Source organism: Platalea leucorodia (assembly GCF_965183815.1).
Source record: "Platalea leucorodia genome assembly, chromosome: 3".
NCBI classification, from domain to species: domain Eukaryota; kingdom Metazoa; phylum Chordata; class Aves; order Pelecaniformes; family Threskiornithidae; genus Platalea; species Platalea leucorodia.
The window spans coordinates 64,052,805-64,077,268 of record NC_138825.1 but is presented as its reverse complement, the minus strand read 5'-3'; the positions used below and the strand labels follow the sequence as shown (position 1 = coordinate 64,077,268).

The following is a 24,464-nucleotide window of genomic DNA, read 5'->3' as shown; positions in this document are numbered from 1 at the left end:
TAAAATAATTTAATCTACTGTTCTTTGTTTAGCCTATTTTTTTAATACATAATTGGTTTTTAGTCAGCAAAAATTACTATATACATGTTAGGACAACTTGTTTATGTTTAGAAAAAAATATTTAATTTTCTTTGAAAATACTTGCTAGACCTGAAAAATTCAGGGCATAAGCTGTTCACTGATTACCAAGGCTTATGAAGAAAGAAGCAGCTTCTGTCCAGGCAAGTCTTACTCACAATGGAAATTTTTGCAGCTGCCCCATAAGAATCTGATGATAGCCAGTGCTAGAATGCTGAAGTAACAATGAGAGTGGATGGACAGGGAATATCCACCATCCTTTTTCATTATATGTGAGAAAAGACACGTTGCATAAACAAAAGCAGAAGAAAACAACAGGCCACACTGACTATTCACAGTGCATGGAGGCAGGACATTCATTTCTCAAGTCAAGTAGAGCACCTAGAGAAGAATTTTGTTTGTCCCTGGATTGTCAGTACAAGAATTAGACTGAACAGGAAAACTGAGAAAATATTCAATGCTATGATTATCGAAGTCAAATCACAGTAACTTTAACATGTGTCAGAAAGGTTCCCTCGATACTCAGTACGATTTTTTCCTCTTTTTTATTCCAATGTTTTCCAGTTCTACACCTTTACTATTTCAAAAATCCAAAAATATAGGAAAAAAGTAAGCCTTAGGTTCTTTTTATTTTCAACTGTGTATGTCAGAGATAGCTTTAGAACAAGCTAACATTACTGTGGTTCAGGTGTATGCAACTGGTACAGTTCAGTAGTACATAAACAACTCTAAAACAAATGCACCATAGAACTTAAATTACCAAAAATAAACAATATTAAACTATGCAGGGCAGTAGGTAAAAAGAATTACCTTTAGGTCTTGCAGACTAAAAGAAAAGTATCTAATTATGATTGAAATTATGAAGTTCTACTACAGGTTATTGAGATATATTACAAAGGAAAAGAAACTTGAGAAGTTGTCGTCACATTTTGGTTTTGTTCCAGTGATGTACAGTCACATGAAATCTTACATCAGTTTTTCATGATATTAACATCTAGTTACTTTAACGACAATATTTCATGAGTTTACAATGTTTTTTTGGTGGTTTTTTTTTTTAATTTTTGAAAAACTTGCATGTAAAAACATTTAAAGTAAAATAATGTTGCAGGTTGTTTACAGATTCCTTATGGATTATAGGATTAAAAGCAGTCAGGAAGCTGCAGTGTTTTTAACATTGGTAAACAAATACTGGATTAAAGTGCAACAGTCCTGACAGCACACCTGCTCTGTGCTGAAAGGAAATCTTTTCCTCTCTGCAGAGAAGCGAAGAAAAATTTCAGTGTCAGGCATTTTTCTCTCGGAAGTCAGTGATGGCCTTCCAGAGCGTGCATAGCATTCCTCCTCTGTAAAGAAAAAAATCATAAAGATGCTCAGGTACAAAGATACTCTCTAGCCTGAAAGCATTCCAATTTAGGTGCCTTCTAATTTTCTTGCTCTGTTTTTGACCAATGAAATTCAGTGGGAAGGCTGATCAAAGGTGAAATTCAACACGCAAATACTCAATGGAGAACAGAGTCCTTTTCTGATTACAGTACAAGGGCAATCTTTCCACTTTTCAGATGCCTGCTTTCTGGAATTCAGACTTCTGGTCCAAAGGACCTGCATAACCCACAGCAGACTTCCAACATTATGAAAATGTCAATTACGAAAAAATCTTAACACCTGCCATTATTTTATTTTATTTTTATGTAGTTAGTTATTTCTAAACTGATTGGGCACACGCAGAGTGTTTGATAACTTCCATTGTTTCTACTTAACCTTGGTTCTGCAGTGACCCACACACCTGGCACGATTAGGTGAGATCTAGTGTTAGCTGCAGTCCGTAAGCAGTATTTCTAAAGTTTGATGATGATGATAAACTACAGAAAGTTTTGCTACCTCTACCTTTTTAAATAAAAGCAAGGCTCTAATGCAATATCCAGTGTCTCCAGGTGTAAGGCAAAAGCTTTACTTTAAAATTTTCTCTTTGCTTTACTTTAACAGAAAAGTTTACTTTTAAATTTAAACAGTAGCAGCTATTTATCAGGAATGCATCAGCATACAAAGACACACCGGAAAGTGTTACTATTTTAAATTAATACTGTGCAACCCAATAAATAGAGGCTTAGTATCAGTTATTTTCTCTTGTAACAAAACACACTCCTGCTCACCCCAGTTCATTCAACTGTGAAGCATTACCTTAGCCTCAAACATTTCAGGTCATCTCGTGTAACATAGCAGAGAACATCCATTAATGTATAGTCTTCAGCCAAGAACTACAAAAAGAAGTTTAAACGAATGTTTTGTTAGAAATATAACTTTAAGTTTTATATACCATCTGCCCTTAAAAATAGAAGTTTAAGTTTAGAAGAAACCTAAAATTGGGCCAAAATGTGGTACATGTAACAGATTAATACACATTGTTTCTAGAAACACAGTGAAACTACTTATTTTTTAAACTGTATACTCTACATTGGCATACCAGGCACAGCTGGAAAGGTGTAATGCTTTTACAGCTACTCAAAACTTTTGTCAACTGGCATTTCTATTGTTATCACTGATATCTCAGAGTCACAGACTTCAATGAACACAAATTAGAGCATAATTAATACCACATTTCACCCATGAGGAAATTAAAAACAACAGTTAACACCTACCTTTTCAGAAGTGGCATGCAAATTTGATGTACTTAAATTTCAAGGAACCTTTGATCTGATCTGTAGGAGTGATAACTATATGCAGGTTTTCCTAAGTCAGCTGAAATTCTGAGATTCTCAACACCTCTAAAATTATATAATTTGGTGCAGAGCAGACCGATCTACTTCAGGAGATTTCACTTCAACACAGTTAGCTAAGAGTGAACATGTACCCTGTATCCAGGTTATAATCAGCAGGAACTGCTGCAATGAGTAAAGACACTGAAAAATTACGAACCAAAGCAATACTATTTACCAGGACATTTTATTCCCTTATTCCTCATCAGATATAGAAATTAACAATACTGCATTTTTATGAAGGCCTTCATATTCATGGCTTTTTCCTATCCTCTGAAAACAAATGCATCTCTTAAAATGTGCTAAAGTAATTAAAAAGATTTGGTATCTTCTTGCATCGAGTCACAAAACGGTACTGCAACCGTGTCAGAGAGGGAACAGAATCGTTGCTACCTTGTTTATCGTGGCCTCATCAGCTCCTTGAACGCTCAGCCACTTTATGAGATCAGGGTCTTCAGTCCCTGTGCCAGTGGAATGACGATGGCAGACAGACAATCCAGGAATATCTAGAACAAGCATTTTTGAGAAGAGGTTTTGTGTTGCCAAAGCAACCTCTTGTCATTTTTGACTGCTGAAGCACTTTCTTCAGTGAGCTTTCCCTTCAAGCTTAGAATACCAGTATCCCCATAAATAAAGATAAATGTCAATTCCCAAAGCACACACTTCATTACAGTTTATAGTTAGTTATACACCAATTACTCTACTTGGTTAGGGGTACAGTTAAAGTAGTGTGAACATTGATACAGATACATTTTCTGTCCTCTTCAGAAAATAGCTTTACTAGTACAAGGCCCATCAATTTCACTGTAACTGTTTCTACACTAACGTTGTTGCATCGATTTAACTGAACTGTTCAGCCTAACTCATACAATTGGCACATAGGCAATGCCTTAGACTGAGGATCAGCTGCTTTTGGAAAGCAACATTTCTTTGAAGCACATTACACGGAAACATCAAGCTGCATTAGCACTTCTACCTTCTTCAGGGCAGATACATATTAAACTCAGCTGCCCTCAGTGAGCTTTAAGTGGTATTTACATCTCACCACTTAGATTCTCTTGAACTTTCAGTGTAACAATTGGAACAGTCTGTAACTCAAAGAACACATACCTAAACATACCAGATCATCCTCTTTAGAAATAATATTTATTCTGTAGGATATGAGCCTTGTAGGCTTCCATATAATCACAATCAAATATTTAAATCATGCCATTCCTTGTACTGTGATTAACAAAGTCATAAATTTGTTTCCACAACGTACATTCTTACTTCAAAGCAAACGCTACCAGAAGCGGCGTAATAAAGCATCTTTGCTGAGACTGGCTCAATAAAAAGAACAGAAGTTCAGCTGCCACTGTCTTCATCTGAGGCCAGTATGAAACTTTTCCTCGAAAATTATTCTCACTTACCTATTGGCTGTGACCTAAGCTGTAAGTTTCTGATCTCTTGATCTTTTTCTTCTATAGCTTGATGTAAGAGGACTTGAAATTCTCTCTCCTTTTGAACCAGCTCCTCCAATAACCTGTGAAGTCGTGGGAAGGAAGCACACATTTCCTTAAGTAGTTTCAAATTTTCAGGACAGCATAGACCTTACTACACTTAACTGGAAACCTTCTTGACAGAGACAAGGATAGACTTCTTCAGCTTTCATAGGAATATCCTCTCACTATAGATTTATTATGACCTGTATCAAGACATAAACATTCACTGGTTCCTAAAGCTATAGCTCTTAAAAAAAAAAAAAAGCCCCAAACACAGCAGCCTCCATATATACATCCACCCACTGAACAGGTGGTATGGTACAAAATTGCAGTGAAATTTCTACAGCCAGCATTCTGTTTTAAACAAAACTGTGTAACACAGAAGAACAAATATCAGAGTGTTTCATAAACCTAGGGCTAAACTTTGTGACGTAATCCTTTGTAAGGAAAAACGCCAGTTCTCTCCAGCAGGCATTTTCAAAAGGTATGGCAAGGGTGGAGCTGTGATGAAAATGTGGCGACAATGTATGGTTGCATTTCTTAAATGGGGAAAATACGTTCTCATCCACACAAGGGCTCTCCCTTCCTCACATACTCGGCACTTTGTGCCTACCCTCCTATGCTATATGAAGAGTGAGAAAAGAGGAGGCAAAATACCTTGTGTCCTCTCCTAAGCAATTACTTTGGAGAATGTCAAGCAGAAACAAATTGGAACCCATGTATGACTTTCTTCATAACACAGACCCAGAGAGAAACCCAGAGAGATTCAGTGGTCAGCACTTTTCACAGTTATCAAAGGAAAATAATTAGAATACAATGGAAAATTCGTATGTGAAACTGCTGCAATTTGTTATTTTAGAAAAGTGTTTTAGTAAAAAGGAGGACTTGTGAACACTCTGTATTCAGGAACTCGGTCAGAGAAATTGGACAGAGAGAACACACTCAAACCTATCACTGACTTCTGAGCATTAGGAAGATCTGCCTTGAAAGAACTGCAGCACCTTCATCCTTTCCTTGAAGCCTTTGTCAGCCTGAGAACTATGCAATAACTGTTCCATTTTCGTATGATTTTGTTTCCTTTTTTTAAAAAAAAAAAATAAATTATTTATGTATACCAATTGAGTGCTGCAACTTTTTTTCTGGGATACTGAAAGACGGGGACATTCTGGAATTCAGCTAGAGAACGTGCCACAACAGCACCTTACCTGTCTTTGCACAGAAGGAAACTGTATCTCACGACTGCTTTGTAAAATCATCTAGCCCTACTTTTAGCTTGCATGCAGGCCTACCAGCAGCATAGCTGCATTTGAGCGCTTCCACACCTGAGCTAACAATTCTTAGCAAGTCCACCCCACATCTGAACAGAGCTGCTTGGTGCCTCTATGCGTACCCACAGCTTGGTTAATCTCAGTGCAGACTGATATTCTGTCCAGACAGGTGTGCAGTCACCTTTCAGTTAATTTATTCCTCCTCTATCCATTCTGGTTGAAAAAGGCCTGCGGGGCCAATAAAATAATCAACTATTTTCTCTTGATAACTGCTTGCTGCTTATGCCAATAAAGTTTTAATTAATACTTAAACAACTGTCCATATTATTTACCTCAAAATTTCTGCACGAATGACAGGATGTGATTATTTGGCCAAAGGCTTTGCATTTGAGAAATTTACAAAAGCAAAGTGCTAGAAAACAGTACCCCTACAAATTGATGACTTCTGATGCTACTCCCCATCATAAACTTGGGAAGTAAAGTGAGCCAATCTAAATTATTTACGTATTTATTTATTTAAGTGTATCAATAAGGCAATCAAAATATTTCTCAGTGGTCATCACAAGCAAAAAAATGAATTGTAACATCAGAGCTCAAAAATACTGATACTTTATTAAGTCTAATGAATTACTCTAGTTATGGCAAAATTCTTGGACGTGTTTAAAAGTAAAGTGCAATTTAACATTTTAATTTAAATTGGAACAATAACTACAACAAATGTTCTAGCAGCATAACAACTGTCTTATGGAAGACGTTCTTCTATCAAGGTCATATTCAAAATTTACTGAGGTTAGTAAGAAATCCAATGTCATAAATCAGATGCTGCAAAAGCTAAAGTATCTACTTTAAACAGACTACCTGGTATATTTTAATGAAAAGAAAGCAAAATTATACAGAAAATTATTTGGATAAAATAATGGAGACAGATTTGTCTCTGACATTTCTTAAACAAATTAAAAAAACCCAAAAGAACCACTTCTCCGGTTTAAAGTAGAATATGTATGTTTCTGAAAAAAATCCAATATCCAAATGTCTGGCTTATTTCTTCTTTTAAACACCACACCTATTTTTCCTATCTTTCTTTGACAAACAAAATTTATTTAATAAAAAGGTAACGCTTGCTGGTAAGCACAGATCCTGCTGCAGTGCACAAAACAAGTCTGAAGCAGTTTCCTTGCGGAGTTCATGTGTGGCTGTTGAAGAGCTTGAGTTCATTCCCCAAGAATAACTACAGAAAAGAACAGCAAGTTCTGCCTTAATTGAAACAAAACATAACACCGTTCATCAGCCATACACAGCATATGAAGGGGAGAAAAAGCAGAAGCTTGGCAGCAAGCTCAATTTTTTCAGGCCTTCCTTGAAAGGGCACCTGAAGTCAAGACTGACCTTAACTTGCATCGCTGTTGTTCTGAAATGAATAAAACTAATCTAAGTGATCAGTCAGAGCTAAACAATGCCTGTCATTTAAATGAACAGCTTGCAGTGCTATGGAATATTGATACTGTCACTAGTATTCTAGCACATATATTTTTAAAAGCAAAACAACACACACTGTCACAAGTAGGCTAGTGTCTCCTGATGTCCAGACTTACCTGTTTGTCTCTAATTTTAGCCTGCCCAGCTGGACGCTCAGTGATCTGTGAGCAGCCTGGGAGTCATGGGATACCGTAGAGCTGAGTGTGCTTACACCTGAGGTAGCTACTGCATCTTCCATGACAATGCAAGGCTGCTGGATAGTTTGATTCTGAGGCTGTTCGTCTTGATCTTCAACTTCTATATCATCTTGATCTGCTGTATCACTTTCAGATGCAAGACTAAAGTGTGGCCTCAGTTCTATTAGTAACATTAAAATATAAGCAAAAGAAAAAACATTAAAGATGTTAAACGTTAAAACAAAAGCAGACCTAAGTGACTATTTACAGATCATCCTACAGCTTTGGTTAAACCAGACCTGAAATTTCTGTAGTAAGAGAACAGATGATATTTTCTAAGGGTTTAAGACCACTCAGACCATCTGAATTTATGCTGATTGTTATTCTGCCTATAGAATGTTCAAAAGCTCAAAAAACCAAAAATCCGGATGAACAGGATTCCAGATTTGGCTAGCATTTCATGTCAAATTGTGCTGAAGTACTACGTGCAGCAGAAGTACTTTCTTTTGCTTTACTCCATTCTCAGTGGTTTGTAATTTCTTATGTCTGACCTGAAATGTTTTATTAAACAAATAACCATTATTTCTTTTCTATCCAGCTACTCTTGTTGTTGCTCTTCTGGCGTATTTAGCACTCTCTCATTATAAGAATACTGTGTTTACCAAAAAATTGTATCCAAAGATATAGAGCGGAAATAACAAACAGACCCCTTTCCCGACAATTAAAAGTAGCACGCTTCCCTTCCACCTATCAGAGAGAACGCTGCCTATTTGGTAATGATGTACATCCACAAAACGGCAGACACAAAGCTATACGTGTACTTTGGTTTCTGTTATTCCCTGTTTAAACTGCCTACCAGTGCTTACCAGGTATGCAAGATATGTACACAAGATCTTATACTCCTACAAAACCTAGTATTGCAAGAACATCTGTTTGTTAATTCTAACCATTTAATATAAATCTTTCTTCCTTCCTTCCTTCAATTGTGGCTTCTTAGTGCAGAGCACTCCCTTTAGTCTCCTCATACTTTTTTCCTGAATCACACTTGTTTTTTGTAGTTTTTTGGTCCTTTCTGCTGAAGAACTAATAACTACATTTCTCTTCTTTACAAAAGGGACATTGAGCTATTTCATCTCTTCATTTCAATGCTACATACCTTTTTCAAGGCTGAACGTACTACTATCAACAGAGCTGTGCTTCCTCTACAGAAAGCAGATTTATTATATAGCAGTTACCCAAATACTGCTAGGCAAATACGTCTGAATTTGCTTTGAACTTCTGCATCACGCTAATAAGAACAGAAGTTCATTTTGCCATTGTTCACCACCAGGCAGTGTAACTACACATCATCTGCTTTGTACCACTCCTAAAACATCCCATAACTTTTAGAAGTGTTAAGGCCAGAGATAAATCCTCACATCATTCATAGGAAAAGAAAAGAAAAAAAAAAACCCAAGTCGGACAAAGGCAAGGGGAAGCAATCAGAAGTAGGGTAAGGCAATGAGGGAAGAAGCAGATGATCAGTGCCTGAAAGCTACTAGGGCACAGAAGCTTGTTTAAGCTTGGCTACGTACAATTAGTGCTGATACTGAGCTGTATGGGGCAGACGACTCTATTAAGGAGGCATTCTGCAGTACTCCTATTATACAGCAATAAAGTACATGCCTGTTAAAGGTGTTCAGCATTCCAGTCAAAAGACAGATTTTCCTTATGACTCAAAAGTAACACAGAAACCCTATTTATGCCTTGCTGATTGTGCTGGGGATACGGAAAACACCAAGGAGAACAGGAAGAGCTGTAACTTTTGTTGGAATTTTCAGATCCCCTTGTTGATAATTTAAGACTTAGCCCACTGCAGAAAACAGGAACATAAGTATTCTGACTTCAGACTTAAAGCATTAAATCATATATTTGAATTTCACTGTTAACTCCAGTGTAGGGAATGATGGAATCACAAGCTTGGAAGTTAAGAAACAGCAGAGAAACTAACTCTGTAAATAGAGTAATAACAGAATGGGCTACAGTTTCTTCTACACAGACTCCTTCCCTCAGCTAAGCCGTGCATTCTACTTCCATGACATTCAAAGTACAATAGTCAAACTGCAAGCACTGCAGATTTTTTTTTTTTTTTCTTCTTTAGACAGCTTCTGACCAGGAGCCAGAGAGACTTTTGAGTGCTCCAAAAAGCACGTTATTAATCTGCACTTTATAAAACACCTTCCAAAATCAGCATGTGCTGGCAAGTGATCTGTTCTTTGGATTTCAAGCAGCAGCATTGTGCACCTCAAAAAATTAGGCCCCAGAGCACCTTAGCCTACTACAGCTCACTGCGTTGCAGAACTGTTTAGATGACGCATCTTGGAAAGCACCTTTCCCAGATAACTTGGACAATACACTGATTAGTTTTTGAGTTGCAAAACAGACAGTGAACAGGAAAAAGGCCACTGCTGGTTTCAAAATCTTAAGTGAAGCATTATAATCACAGCTCTAAAGCATTTTAAAGAGATCAGCCAATAAATATTTGCTGACTATTAAGAAATTACTCACCTGGGACCAGAATAGTAATAGCAGTCTGCACGGCTTTTCTGATTATGCTATCCAATGCAAACATCCAATGTGGCTTGATGTTATGGTTTCGGAGAACTTTATTGACCTGGCAACAGAAAAGTCAGTTCAGATATTATATCCCCCCGCAACTTGAAACTATAATATATGTCAGCATTATATAAAGTGTTTGAACTTATAGATGCTGTACCAAAGCAGGTGATTAAAACTATTTCATGTTGTCATTCAATGAAGAAAATAGCAACATTGCCAACTTCCACCATTATTACAAGTTGTGCAATATTTTCTATTTTTTACCAAGTACTTGTTCCTGTGTTAGGTGATTTTTTTGTTGACTGTGATACTGAAGTTTATTTAACCTTCAGGGGTGTGGAGAGAAACAAAAAGAATGCGAGCAAGACAAATACCAAGGACTACATTATGAAAGACTTGTAACTTAAGCTAATTAATCTTGGGGGTTTTTTGGCATCCTTTTCACTGCTTGCTCTGAGCAGTACTTACCTATTTTAAAGTACAATTGTAGGAAATATCAAAGAACTAATGAAACGCCGCTCCTTCTTGATTCAGAAAATAGTTAATTAACATTAGTGTAAATAGTCAGGGGGACTTCATTTGTACGCTGCGCCATTTTCTCTTTCCTTCCACGTTTTACTCTGTACAGTAAGATCGTTTTCTACACTGGGTTGCTCCTAATTCCCTACAGGCCTGCTTTCAGACCGCTTTTAGCCATGTTCCCAGGTGCCTCTATGGATGCCCCATGCCACTGGCAAGAACGTCTCTACCTTGGGGGAATCGCTTTCCAACTCCCAAAGGACAGCGAGGAAGCAGGTGGGGCGACAGCGCTACAAGGAAACGCCCAGCCACAGTCAGCGGCAAGAGCACAAACCAGAGCGGGTGCCGTTTTCCAGGCACGGAAGCAGTCCAAAGCAGCAGACTCTGCAGGAGTAGAACTCCAGAAGTTGCAGGAAGATACAAACGTAACTGTATTTAGAAAACTACAAAGTTACTCAAAGACTTATAAAACAAGTAGCAACTACTGCTTACTAAAAAATGCGGCAAGAAGATACTTCAGTCAGGTCTTCCTAAAAAAGGGATTAGTTTAACTCTCTCACATTGTGATAACCTCTCTGTAAAAAATGACCGAAGTTACACAAAGGACGCCTTCAGAATTTATGTAAGAGTTAATAAACGTGATTAACCATATTATTATCACTGCCTCAAAGCAACAGTATCCCGTAATGCAGTAATTTATGTAGGTACCTGTACTGAGTTTGGCTGGGATGGAGTTAATTTTTCTTCACAGCAGCCCGTATGGTGCTATGTTTCAGACTGGTGACTAAACCAGCCTTGATAGCACAGCCGCGATTTAGCTATTGCTGTGCAGAGCTTACACAGTGTCAAGGCCTCCTCTGTTTCTCACGCTGCCCCACCAGCGAGTAGGCTGGGGGGGGGGGGACTAAAGGCTGGACGGGGACACAGCCAGGACAGCTGACTTGAACTGACCGAAGAGAGATTCCCTGTGACAGAACATCACGCTCAGCAATAAAACTAGGGGGGTAGTTTTTCCAAAGGAGCTGTTGCTCAGGGACTGGCTGGGCATTAGTCTGCTGGTGGTGAGTGATTGCTTTTGCATGACTTGTGGGGTTTGCTTTGTTTGTTGTTTTTTTTTCCCCTTCACTTATTAAACAATCTTTATCTTGACCCACAAATTTTCTCACTTTTTGCCCTTCTGATTCCCTCCCCCATCCCGCTGGGAGGGAGTGAATGAGCGACTGGGTAGGGGCTTTCCTGCACCTGCCCGCCAGGCTCAGCCCCGAGACCCAGTACCCGCGCCGCCTCGCTTCTGTCGCCCGTGGCCACGAGATGGCACCTGGACACCGCGCTTGGACCTGGAGAGCCTCAGCAGCCCCGGGAGCCCGCCCCTGCCCGGCACACGGGCAGCAGCTGCCTCAGGGCCCCCAGGGCTTGCCCATGGCCCTCCGAGGCAGCGCAAGCACTTGGCACCTTGCCATACTGACTCCTACCCAGACACTGACGTCTGTTTAGCTAAGTGCAGCCTGTTTAAGTACTAAGAAGCACGAGGTAAATTTGTCAAGACCACAACAATGCACAGTAATGTGATTTAGCTATTTAGATTATAGCACAAAACTACTTTTTCTTGGTTGGTCCAGGAGGATGCTGTAATTATGAAACCTTGTTACCTGAGATTACTTATTAAGTCCTGAGAACAAGCGAACTACTTTCCCTCACTTTTAGCAATATCCCAGTCTCTGCAGTATCTGAGGTCTTGACGCTGATCTGGATTTCAGTGTTCTACTATAGATATCTAATACATGTTAAAAAAAAAATTGACTGGGCGCATATAAAGCAAAGGTTTTCTTTGACCTTTCTGTGGGTTATCTTAGTTAAATGAGAGAGAGAGAGAGAGAGAGAGAGAGAGAGAGAGAGAGAGAAATGAAAGAGACATTTATCAGTTAAAAACGAGCAACTTGTAATGAAGTTAACAGACAAAGGTAACATTTTTATTGAAGACAATGACTCAGGCAATTACCACCAAACAACTGATGCCCAGCAATATCTCCATCAGAAAACCAACCCAGATATTTGTAGTTTTCCTCCCTCAGTTTCTTTCCTAACCTTGTATGTTTGGGTTTTTTCTTCCAAGCGTCAAAACAGTAGTAGTATGAGGCTCAAGTAGAAGGGAGAGCTGAAGTGTACTCAAAGTGAAGACTCAAAGAGAAAACTTCCATTTATAGAAACCTCTCTTTTACAGATTCATTTCACACATTAGGTTTGGGTTTGGTTTTTTGTTTTCGTTTGTTTGTTTGTTTTTTTTGTAAACATCATCTAATTCTTATCAGTGTAATCTATGCAACAAACAGTTTACATGCTATGCAATCCTTCCTGGCAGCTCTTTTACTTGTCAGAGTGCCCCAGGTTTAAATGCTAATACAATCATCCACCTCAAATGCCTACTTGGACTGTCATTCCATTTTTACCACATGACTTCAGTCTGGACAAGTAATGCCCAGCACAGCTGCACCCTCCCATGTTGATTATTCATTTTAATCATTAAGCCTAATTGCTTGTGAACTAGCATTTAAATACATAGCTTAAGAAGAAAAACCATTTTCTTTCGGTAAGCTAGCTATTTAAAGGGTATCCATGTGTGTGTTTGGTTGTTCACTGTAGGAAAACGTAAATTTTGCATTAATTATTGACAGAAAACTAGCCTATTTTTCTTCCTTCTTATCCTGCTTATTATAAATTGAAACGAAAATGTCTAGTTTGCCAGAAATCTGATGCTAACCAAAAATATGAGAATAAGAACTCAGTACAATATTATAATGTAGACAGACTACTATTGGGAGTATAGAGTGGTTTAATGTATTAGTTTATAAGAGAAATCAAGTTCAAGAGATCTACATTTATGCAGGATAAGCCTGACATTCAGTGTTGGTCTTATTTACCAGAAAACCCTCCAAAATGAGATTTTTTTTTTTTTTTAAAAGGCTTTCCTGCTTTAGTATTATGACATAATGTTTACACAACTATGCTGAACCTTCTAGATCTTTGATCAGCAAAACCTCAACAGTTGTGTTCAGGGTGTGTGTCCTGCCAAAGGATCACATGGCAACCCAACCAAGTCATGGCTGTGGCCTGGGTTTTTGTTATTACAGGTTCAAAGCCCTCAAATATTATTATTGTTTCAGTAACTCTGGATGAAAGTTAATGAAGTTCTGTTTGCTTCTGGCTTCTAGGGGTTTTTTTGGCAGTTTTGGAGCACAAAGTTCTTAGTAAAAATGACAACTTACAGCATCTTGAAAACCAAACAGCACGAGCTGCACTTGACTGATACCATGGCTGTCAAAGTCTAACTCCAGTTTCAGTTTTGAAAGAGTGGTTGCGATGATTTTACGATCAGTGGACCGCACAAACTCTCTGAGGCTGGAAACGAGCGTCGTGATATGTTCCCATTTTAGCTTGGGTTCTTCAGCTCCCTGGTAGAAGAGAGAGGAAAAGAAATAGTTTTGATAGCCATCTTTTGAAACAGACACCCAGAGGGACTTTAGCCAATAACATCAGTTGGCAATACGGACTTTCAGAAACTCTGCTGCTACGGCTAAGGGAAAGTGCAGCTGCAAGTCAGATAATGGTAGCAGCGTAAGTACAGCAGCACAGAGTTCTACCACTGAGCTCCCTGCTAATGCAGATTACTTGACGGCAAGTAGCTTTGTTTTATATCAGTCGCTGAAGTATATGTGCACACTATAGTCTGTATGTCTCATTGTACAAGAGTGAAAAGATATGAATAAATATACTGTGCACTGAATACTACAAATTACTCTTAATTGCAAACAAACACGTACTTTGCAGTGCCTTTAATTTCAGAGTGCCTCTGAGAAACAAACTCCCACGGTAGCATTTAAAAGAAAGGATTAGTCAAAGTTACATAGAAGGCTCAGAAAGACTAGTTCTTTCCTACATAATTTCCCTTGATATGGAACTTTTACACTTACCTGTTCTTAGAGCAGGTCTACAAATCTGTCACCTTTCTATTATAAATATTCATATGCCTATTTTTAAAAGCTTTTGTGTTTTTGCATGAGCTACCAAAGTAGCAAAAAGCTCAAAAGCATTCATCAAAATAACGAGCATAACTAACTAGGAAGTAGAGGACTGCATTTACTCTCTAAAGTCAAGTTATGTCAACTGAATACAAATTTCAATTCCAAATTTTAAAATTAAGCTAGAAAACCATAGTAGTTGTTCAACATGAAGCATTAGATGCTTATTCTGAAGGAAGTTAAGTAATTATTTATATAGACTAAAGATATTGAACATTGATTTCCATAACAGAAGGACACACGGTGTTTGGTTCTGTTGTATTTGCCAGTTTTATGCCATGAATGCTACAGCTGGCCAGACATCAAGAACTCTGTTTGCCAATATCATTCAGGTTTTAACTATCGTTAATTAATTCTGATCAGGATGAAACAAACATAATTTGATTATGAGAGAGAGAGAGAGAGAGAGAGAGACTAAAGAAAAAGCTCTAGAGCAGTCAAATTTTCCACTAAAGCACCCATCTCTGAGATGAAAGATCCCAGCCTCTGATCCTGACTCACTTTGATTTGGAGAATTCACCTGATGACTGGCTATACTGAAGCAGATCCCTCACTCTGTCCTGCAGCAGCTGATCTCCTTTTCATGGTAACACTTAAAAAGCCATTAGGGCAGATAGGTGGACACACAACACACTGTAGCCCTGGACTAGAAGATCCAAGTCCATCAAGGCATGCTGGGGACAGGGCAACCAGTATGGCTCCCTAACAAGGAACAGTCACCTATTTTGGGAGGGTCATTCTCCTCCCCTAGCCCCCACACCCGATGACTTTGTTGAAGTTGTTCTTATGAAAAGTTTTTGTGAAGGGAAAAGCACTACCAAAGCCTAAATCCTGATGAGGTCTAACAAGCAAGTCAGGCTTCCATCTATTGGTAACTTGCATTTAAGCAGGACACAACAAGAAGCCAACTCAGCTTCCCCTTAACTGCAGTTACTACCACTTTCTGGTGGTTTCAGTAAGTTTCCTACTCTTGGACCAGGGTCCCTCTCTCAAGGGAGAAAATGGTGCTTGGGAGTCAGAGTTCTGCATCCTCGTGAAAGGCAGATAGTCCCATGCATGCATGCTTTGAACTCTTTGGGTCTACAACTCCATGTTTCTGCTCCTATCTTGGGCTATTCCAGCCCCAGCTGAGGAAGGCATGAAACACCAAGCACCCTCTCTGGATCTTGTGACTGACTTTCAGCCTCTCACAATCACAGATTACTCCTTTCATACACATGCTAACAACTGTGTCTGTCCTAGCAACGCTCTAGCAAAGCACAAATCATGGGCACCTCTCTTATTGCCTTCTATTTTAACACTTTCTATAGTTACCAGGACAACTGTGGGTTCCTCCCTCCCCCCACCAAGAGTTAGAAGCTCTTTTTATTGGTATTGCAGCAATTTCCAATTACCTGTAGTACATGCTAAGAATCATACTGGCTTGCATCAGTTTCTGAACAGTACTATCTTTAGAAGATGAGCTGTCACATTTTATACAAATATGTTTTAGACCAGCAATACTTAACCTTGAGAATGAAGTGAGTCAATTAACTGCTAACACACATATTACAAACAAGAACAAAAAATCATGTCATCCAATTACGGTGTTGCAACATTTAGCAGTGTGGTCATGACCTGTAATTTATTCAGTGTCATCCTGAACTGATACATTGTCATGAATCATCCTCACAAAGGAGTGCCAAAAGGTCATTCTGCAATTATTTTGTTGTTTGCTGTAGCTCCCACTGTTACTCCATCTTCCCTCCCCTCCATATGTGCTCCCAACTGCTGTGAGGAATAGCTGCGATTTATTTTCTCCCTAGCCCCCTCTTTCCCCTTTTATGGCTGTTGGCTAGAAGGCAACAGTGTACCAGTCAGTCCCATTTTTTCTACACAATAACCTAACATAAGGCCAGAGCAGGCCAAAAGACCTAAACCTCCCTCCGTCAAACCAGTCAGCCAGAAGACAGAAGTCTAAAAGGGTGGCAAAGTAATCACCTCCTGGGGATGATCTGTCTTACATGAATTGACCTGACCGCCTCAGTTAGTCCCACCTGAAAATCACTGGCAAAATATATCATCATGAAAACATGTTTTTCCTTGTCCGGCCAGCACTAATATCCAGGCATACATATAGTATTTACAAACACTACAAAAGGCATATGTAATGCAGCATAAACAATTTTGAAGTTTATTTTTAATAGCCCCAATAAAACAATAAACTGTGAAAGCTTACATGGTGTATGCTTTCTAGGTTAATCAAACTTTATTTTTTAATTGCTGTACTATGTGTAATTTTGAAAGTTGCAGGTAATTGCAGATAAGCCTTCAAATTCCGTAAAATTTTTGCTGCCTTCTGAAATTACTTTACCTGAGCCAAAGCTTCCATCAGGTTCCTCACCACCTTCTCTTGGTCCTCAGTTAATATCCTATGAAGGGTGGCTCTCCTTTCGCTATCCTTCTTCAGCATGAAAAACCCAGAATCTTTCTCTTCAGGTGAAGGAGGTGCACTGTGGTCCTCAAAGTTTTCATCTGGGATGCTGAATGAAAGACACTCAGTGAAAAGAAACTTTATAAAAACCACCCCAATGCACACATTCCTCATCTACTGTGTAACATCAACACCAGATAGCTCTTTACCTCAGAAAAAGGGACCGGATTCCTTTCCCATCTTTTTCTCCACAGGATTTGGCTCTTGTTTTGAAAGAGAATGGATCAATTTTTAATTCTGTATCAGGTGAGACAGAACCATATTCACTGCTGCTACTTGTATCTTCCACCAGAACAGGGACAGGTAAGGATATACTCCGAAGATACTCTGTTCATACAGGAATATTCAGTTATTAGAATTCAAGAGTGCCACCACAATTCTGAAGTGAAAAGGTTATTCTTTCAGGGGAAACAGAAAGACTCCAGTCTTCCCTCACATCAATACAAAATATTAAAACAAAATTGAGAAAAAGCTCCTAAAGCATGTTCTTCTGGAATAGAGTTCTCTTTCAGTTATGGGTTTTGGTTTTGTTTTGGGTTTGGGGTTTTTTTTGGTTTGGTTTGGTTTTTTTTTTTTCCCAAAAGCTTCCTGAGATATGGAAATGCTGGGCTCTTTGCAAGTTCACTTACAGAACTTCACCACTGGAGTGAACATGCATCTCGTATCATCAGTACGCACTTTCAGCAGCAGCAAAATGTTTCTACAGGGTAAGTCATCCAAGCACCTTCCAAGATCTTAATTTTATGTGTGTATATAAACATATATATATATATATAAAAATATGTAATTACATGTATTGTGTATGTATATATATATACAATACATGTAAGTACATATACTATAACATATATAAGATACATTTCTTTATCAGGTTATTTTGTACAAGTTTAACTGGTTCATAGTCTTTGATTAATAATAAACATGCATGTTAAGTCAGAACTTTTGTTTTTAAATCCAGAGCACACATTACTGCTGCAAGAAACTATTCATACCTATTTCAGACGTGCACATTTCTAAGCGTACTTTGACAGCAACTCAGCACGAAGGTAACTACGTATTTGTTTGCCGCCCCCCCCCCCCCCCTTCATTTCCTGAAAGAGATGACTATCCCGTACCCAGGGCTGACAAGGGGTCTCAAATGCATTCTGCTTTTTTCAATTACAGAATTTAGCCTAATAAAAATCTACGTTATCTTTCTCCACAAACCTTGGCTCTATTGCTACTATAGAAGAGCCATTGGTTTCCTGTTCCGATTTCCACTAAATGGTCCTATAACAATGACGCAGCTCTTCAAGCCTGTATTACCCACCTGCCTAGACAATTAAGCCATAGCCTGGTAGGATTATGAATAGTAGTTTAAATTTGCACAATGAATTAGAGGTTCCTAACAGGGAAAGGTCACTTATTTTCATAATTGTGCCCACTTCTCTTTGCAGCATTTTAGTGTGACAAATTATACCAGAATAAGTAATAACCATAGTATCTACACAGTTATATTTTGATAGAGAAGTATGTTAAAACTTACCATTTGTGTTAGCTGAAAGAACTGTGGGAGAAAAGCAAAGAAAAAAGAAAGTTAAATGTGCCGAAATTAACTGAGAAAATAAGTATAGTCTAAAGGATAACCCTTCTTCCCATTTTTACGGTCTATCTGGACTCTCCTGTCTGCAATCTCTAAAAGCGTAATTTATTGCGATTTAAAGTTAATTTTAACCTAGGGGGGTGGAAACTATGTTAAAAGTGCTCAATGTCATCTCCTTTTCCTGGTATTTTTATTTCTATTAGGTATCATGCTAAAAATATACAAAAGATATTTTCATATGCATATATGCACACACATTGGATATGTCATTCATACTCTCAAAACTCCTTTGGTACTTCCCATAATTCAGAACACTACAGGAAATGAGTACGTGAAACAAAAATAATGCAGCGCATGCACATTTGCTATAGGACAAAGATTATTTTGCTCATGTACAAAACTCCTCTGAGGCTCAATAGCATGTTCTAACCTTACACAAAACGTACTCTATGCAAACATTCTTTGAATGAAAACACATGCAAATTAAAAAAACAAAACAAAACAAAAACAAAACCACAAAAGCTGTACAAAACCATAAACAGACTTCTAGAAACCTTATTAGAAATATTTATATAAATCACCTCTGGGACAACATAACAGAATTCTGCTACAACAGTGTTTCTGCAGCAAGCTGCTAGAACAGAAGGTTACAACTGAATGTTCACCTGGGATGGTGAACTGCTGTGTTCATCTTAAAGACTCATCAGCAGTTTCAGGAAGCAGTATCATCACCAAGAGAAAAATTCCAGACCAAGTTTAGCAATGCTTACCTGACAGCTTTGATGGGGACTTTCTTTTTTTGCTTGAAACCTTCAAGAATTCATCTATAAGTAGCTCATGAGCAAAAGCTCGTTTATCAGGATCTGGTTCAAAGCAACGCAATATGAAAGCCTTGGCTTCTGCAGACATGGATTCAGGAATCTCTGGGTGTATTTTAAACATTCCCACCTGAGACAAATAAAGGGAGAAACAATGGCCTACGGTGTTCTTTTCCCAGACACTAAATAGCATCAAAAAAGTGTTTAGATAATAAAAGTGGTATATTGTTCTCAAGTTTTGATATTATCTTTCTGTAACTAGTTTATTAATTCGGGGGGAAAAAAAAAATCTATTACAAACTGTATAAACAATTACATTAAAACAAACACACAATTGCAAGTAGAGGCTCTTGCAAAGCAGAAAACTCTGTCTTTTCTCAGTTTGGGTTTTTTGGGTTTTGGTTTTTTTGTTGTTGTTGTTCTGTTTTTTTAAAACACCCAGGCTACTGAACAGCTGCTATTGCTCCATTAGTCTCTTCAAAACTACACAGTACTCCCATTCAGTCGAATCACGTCATTCTTCTTAACATCCTCACTAACCAAGCATTTCCCATATCTTCTTTTCCTGCAATCTCTAATTCTAGCTCCTCCAAAACAGTCACAAGCTTTCATGTGTTTACAAATACTGGTCTGAGTTGTACAAGGAAGATGTCTGACCTTAAACATAGCTGCTTGTGGTTCTCCCAGTTCATAAAATGGGGGCTTCCCTGTAGCCATTTCAATGATGGTGCATCCCAAAGACCAGATGTCTGCAGCCTTCCCATAGCCACGTGGCCCTTTGTCTATGATTTCTGGTGCCATATACTGAAGGGTACCTGTTTAAAACATACTTATTTTTTTTACTTAAGTGCATTAATGATGTAAATACATAGCTAAAGGACAAGAGGAACAAAATCACCAAGGAGTGAGCAATATTGGGAGAGTTAAAAAAATAGTCTTTATTATTCAAAATTCAAAAATTTCCATATGCATTCTACATAAAACTCAAAATACTATTCAAAATACTACTTGTGCTAAAAGCATCTGACATCATCTACTGTTCTGATGATACTGCTTTTCAAAGTCAATGACAATTAAGAGGTTTCAATAAGCTTTGGATCAGACATAATTTTCCTTTACTGTATTTAAGATTAAAATAAGGAAGATGACTCTGGTTTGCATCCAGAGATTGGAGTGAAAAGGGAGTGAAACATGAAATCTGAACCTAAAACAGCAGGTGATATGAACACTTTTTCTGAAGTAAGGGAATCAACCTGACACATCATTCTGCATTCGGTGCCATTTAGAGCAGAAATGGAGGAGTAGAGAATGGAATTAAAATAACAGCCACCTTTCATTTTGCATAATTATTTAACGCAGTGTCACTGCATCATTTAACATCCAAATCAAATTATCAAGGAGAATGAGGATCAACTTAATGACAGGCTCTGTAGATACGCAATTCTGGAGATGAAGCCACCAGGACGTCCAAGCCAGTCACGAAAGAAAAAAAAGTTAGCCTTCAATCAGCAAGATGAAAAAGCCATGTGCACAGAAGAGACTCAAATACAGCACAGAAAGACACAGCTCTTCTGTTGTGGAGGACTTTCATCTCTCAAGTGGAACTTCCAAAACAGCATTCTCTTTGAACAGCGCATACAAGTACAGTGTAAAGCTTAAGATTAGGTATACAAAAAGTTATTCTTGCAGCAACCTTTTATATTGATTTGAAGTCAATGAAAGTTCAGCAGCTGTGGATTCTGACCCTACATGCACAGTTCGAGTGAGGAAAGAGGCTCCTCTGGGAACATACCAGTGAAAGTTTCAGTACATGGGTTGATTCCTGCAAGTCTCTTTGAAGTTCCAAAGTCCGAAATCTTTAACACTCCGCTGTACGTGTTGATAAGCACGTTATCACCCTGAGGAACAGAACATTCAGAGCAATTATTTTTTCTCTGCTGATTCTGCATCTAAGACTTCTTGCATAGCCGTTTCTACAATGGACTCTAGTAACAATTACTTCCTAAGGCTTTTAAGAAGGGAGATGAAAGAGGAATCAATAGCATTCCTGCCTTATGTAATCCCATTACCAGAAACTTCCTCTCAAAGTGAACTCCCCCTACTACAGGAATACTACTGGAATTCAGTTAAAGAATATTAAGAGAGGGAAAAAGGCTTTTTAAGATTTTTTTTTTTGAAAGGGAACTTTTTCATCTGCAATCTCCTTGGAAAAGGACCTGCTAATATCCCATCCACAATCTTCTTCACTTCTAATTAAGCTTTTATGAAAATTTGATCATGTCATTGAAAACAGAAATAAAAATGTCTACTTTATCACATCTTAAGCGGCTATATGTCAATTCTTCTAAAATAAAAAAAACATATTTTGTTGGTGCAAATTCAAATCAACAATAGTTCACTTATCTAACCCATGGTTCAGAATAGCAGAGAGGGTATGTGACAGTGAAGAACTTTCGGGGTAAAAAGTTTTTAAATTACAAGACAAATAAATGATTATGCAGTTACATAACACCATCAGGCTTAATTGTCTGCGAATTCTTACCTTTATGTCTCGATGCACTATTTGATTATCATGGAGGTATTTTAATCCTTCAAGAATCTGCTTGGTGTAAAAGCCAATTGTCTGCTCATTATTTTTTAATGGTCCCCATTTTGATCGTAGAAGAGCAGAAAGGCTGCCTATAATTTTGGAGAGCAAAAAAGTGAGAGTAAAAATCTAATTAAATTCTGCCTTCTCCCCCAAAGGGAAAAAAAAAAAAAGTAACAACAAACATCAATCCCAAACCAAGTGTAGGGACCTCTTCTATAACCAAAGGCCTCTCCAGGGGAATGCTTACATGCATCATCACCGGCCTGAGTAATTAAAGAGTCTCGGTATCTCCACTGGCCTCAGCTGCAGCAGAGAAGCATACGCTTCCTCAAGCAGGCAGATCAGAACCCATTTAATCAACGTGCTCACGTCTCTCCTATGCCTGAGGAGAAGTTGCCCCAGCGGAATGTTGTAGAAGAGTAGAAAAGGGTGGATGTACACATGCAAGTCTTTGTGCATACAGCGACTGCACAGTTTCTCGAAAAGATAAGCTCAAGAAGTGGGATTTTTGTTGCATCTGGCTGCTGCGAGTTCTTTGGCCTCAAACAGAAGCGACAATCACCAATCGCCTCTCTCTTGTGTCAGGTACCCGAGCAGGGCTCAGACATCTGAGACTAGCTACTGTCTCTCTAGTAGGATGACCACAGATCATCTCTGATCTGTAGGTAAAAGGAGCTCGCCTGCCACACCAATGATCTGAGCTCTATCTGTAGCACATCCCACCTGAATACTGAATGAGAGGACTCAAGCACTTTGAAGACACAGTTTTCCCCATTAATTTAGGAAAGATATTAAAGAATATTACATTTGCCTGTTGCAGTACTGTATGTTTTTATACTTTTAAAATGTTAAAAAACAAACCAACCAACCACCAAACCAGTCTCCCCCACAACTTACCACCTGGCACCTGTTCCATGAATATCTTAATGAAGCCATTCTCACTAAGAGAACCTAAATACTGGACAATGTTCTTATGTTTGAGATGCTTATGCAAAGCTATTTCTTCATGCAGAGGTTGGGAGTACCTGGAAAGAAAAGAAGCAGTTTATTCAATACTGACCTTTGCGAAGAAAGTTTTATGTTTACCATAGTAGCTGAAGTTCTATTTTAGATCCCATGAAACACATTTACCCTGAAAATGACTGTGTGTTAGATGCATTTAACAGTGGTTGTGACCACCACATGCTAAAAAATTACGTAATCATATATAAATTATATATAATATTGTGTATGCATGCACAGACAAAATGTTATAAATGTACATAGACAGACTGAGCAAAACAAAATTTGTGGAAAATGAACTCCTCTCCGGCCTAACTCGAAGAGAATAAACAGTTGGGCAAGCGGCTGGATTCAGACTAGTGCCAAAATGAACTAGTAAATCATAAAGTTAGTGTATAATTAAGATCACCTCAATAATGAAAACAAATCACCATTTAAATTTTAATTAATTAAAGTAGGAGTCGTATCTGAAAGCAAGAGTGGATAGCTATCAGAGTAAGAAAACAGGAATCATTTCATGGGAACATATGCAGAAGAACTGACCAAAACAATTTCATCAAATGTAATTTAGTCCAAGATAAAATATTTTTCAGAGGTGTAAGCTTTTCAGCAGTCTTTTTGCCAAGAAGGTTTCTGGAGTCCGGGTATTTCTCCAGTGTGGAGCACCACCAGAGCTGAGCAGCCGATGGGCTCTCTGGGCCAGCCCTAACGCTCTTCTTCCAGCCATGGGTGAGTTGGAAGGAGGTCAGCTGCCAGACTGTGTATTGTCTGGCAAAACATAAGACAATATGCTGAGAGCCCGGTGGCTATTTTCACTAAAGAACTAACACCTGCCGTCAGACTTTTGGGGTGGCTGAAATAGCTGAAGGACACAGACCTCCTTCTGTCAGTCCAGATGTGAGAAGGAGCTGCAGAGTCTTGAGCAAGTGGAAGACTTAATATTCAGATGCTTAAACTGAGGGAGTACCAAACATAACTGCAAACTCAACCTTGCAGCTCCTTGCCCCCAGAAGGAATAGCTTTACTGCCACCTTCACCAGGTTGCTCTCAGCATAGACTTCGCACCAACACTGGTACATTCTCGTGCCCTAATGAACTGGCAGAAAACTTATTTTATTTATTTACTGGGAAGAGGGGTAGCTTCCTGCTGCCTCAAGTCCAGGAATTAGCTCTCCCTGGAGCCAGAGGAATGCCCAGTGCCGGGAATGGCAAATCGAAGTTGTTAGGGGAAAAGTGCCTGTGAGCTCCACTCCCTTTTGGGGCAGGTAGTTATCAGCTCACCATAACAGCAGCATCAAGCTACAAGTGGAGGCTGAACTCTTAAAAAAGTGGAGGGAAAAGAAAAAAAAAAAAGATTGGGCATCTGAAAATCCCTCTGGAAAACAACTGTTGCAGAAAACAAGGAAAGTATTTGGTTAATGAAAAGTGTGATTATGCAACTCCAAGTCTATTTACTAAAAACTAATTTGAGTTTTGGCTTGCCTCTCCACACATGACTATAAAGATTCTGACTACACTGTTAGTCATTCAGAAATGCAAAATCAGAGATTATATTCCTGAGTTCTATTAATAGG

General features: G+C 38.5%; 1 protein-coding gene across 1 annotated transcript in view; it reads right to left on the bottom strand.

The window, feature by feature from the left end:
- Nucleotides 1-769: 769 nt before the first annotated feature.
- MAP3K5 (mitogen-activated protein kinase kinase kinase 5) overlaps nucleotides 770-24,464 on the bottom strand; it is a 107,463-nt gene continuing 83,768 nt past the window's right edge. Inside the window, exons 16-30 of the mRNA XM_082305798.1 lie at nucleotides 22,786-22,913; nucleotides 21,841-21,977; nucleotides 21,091-21,196; nucleotides 19,956-20,113; nucleotides 19,251-19,428; nucleotides 18,424-18,444; nucleotides 17,048-17,225; nucleotides 16,779-16,947; nucleotides 13,613-13,798; nucleotides 9,780-9,885; nucleotides 7,173-7,413; nucleotides 4,241-4,353; nucleotides 3,225-3,337; nucleotides 2,257-2,333; nucleotides 770-1,421 (exon numbers count right to left, since the gene is read on the bottom strand). Coding sequence (XP_082161924.1) covers nucleotides 1,361-1,421; nucleotides 2,257-2,333; nucleotides 3,225-3,337; nucleotides 4,241-4,353; nucleotides 7,173-7,413; nucleotides 9,780-9,885; nucleotides 13,613-13,798; nucleotides 16,779-16,947; nucleotides 17,048-17,225; nucleotides 18,424-18,444; nucleotides 19,251-19,428; nucleotides 19,956-20,113; nucleotides 21,091-21,196; nucleotides 21,841-21,977; nucleotides 22,786-22,913 — 1,972 coding nt within the window. The 3' untranslated portion in view covers nucleotides 770-1,360. The remainder of the gene's footprint in view (nucleotides 1,422-2,256; nucleotides 2,334-3,224; nucleotides 3,338-4,240; nucleotides 4,354-7,172; nucleotides 7,414-9,779; nucleotides 9,886-13,612; nucleotides 13,799-16,778; nucleotides 16,948-17,047; nucleotides 17,226-18,423; nucleotides 18,445-19,250; nucleotides 19,429-19,955; nucleotides 20,114-21,090; nucleotides 21,197-21,840; nucleotides 21,978-22,785; nucleotides 22,914-24,464) is intronic.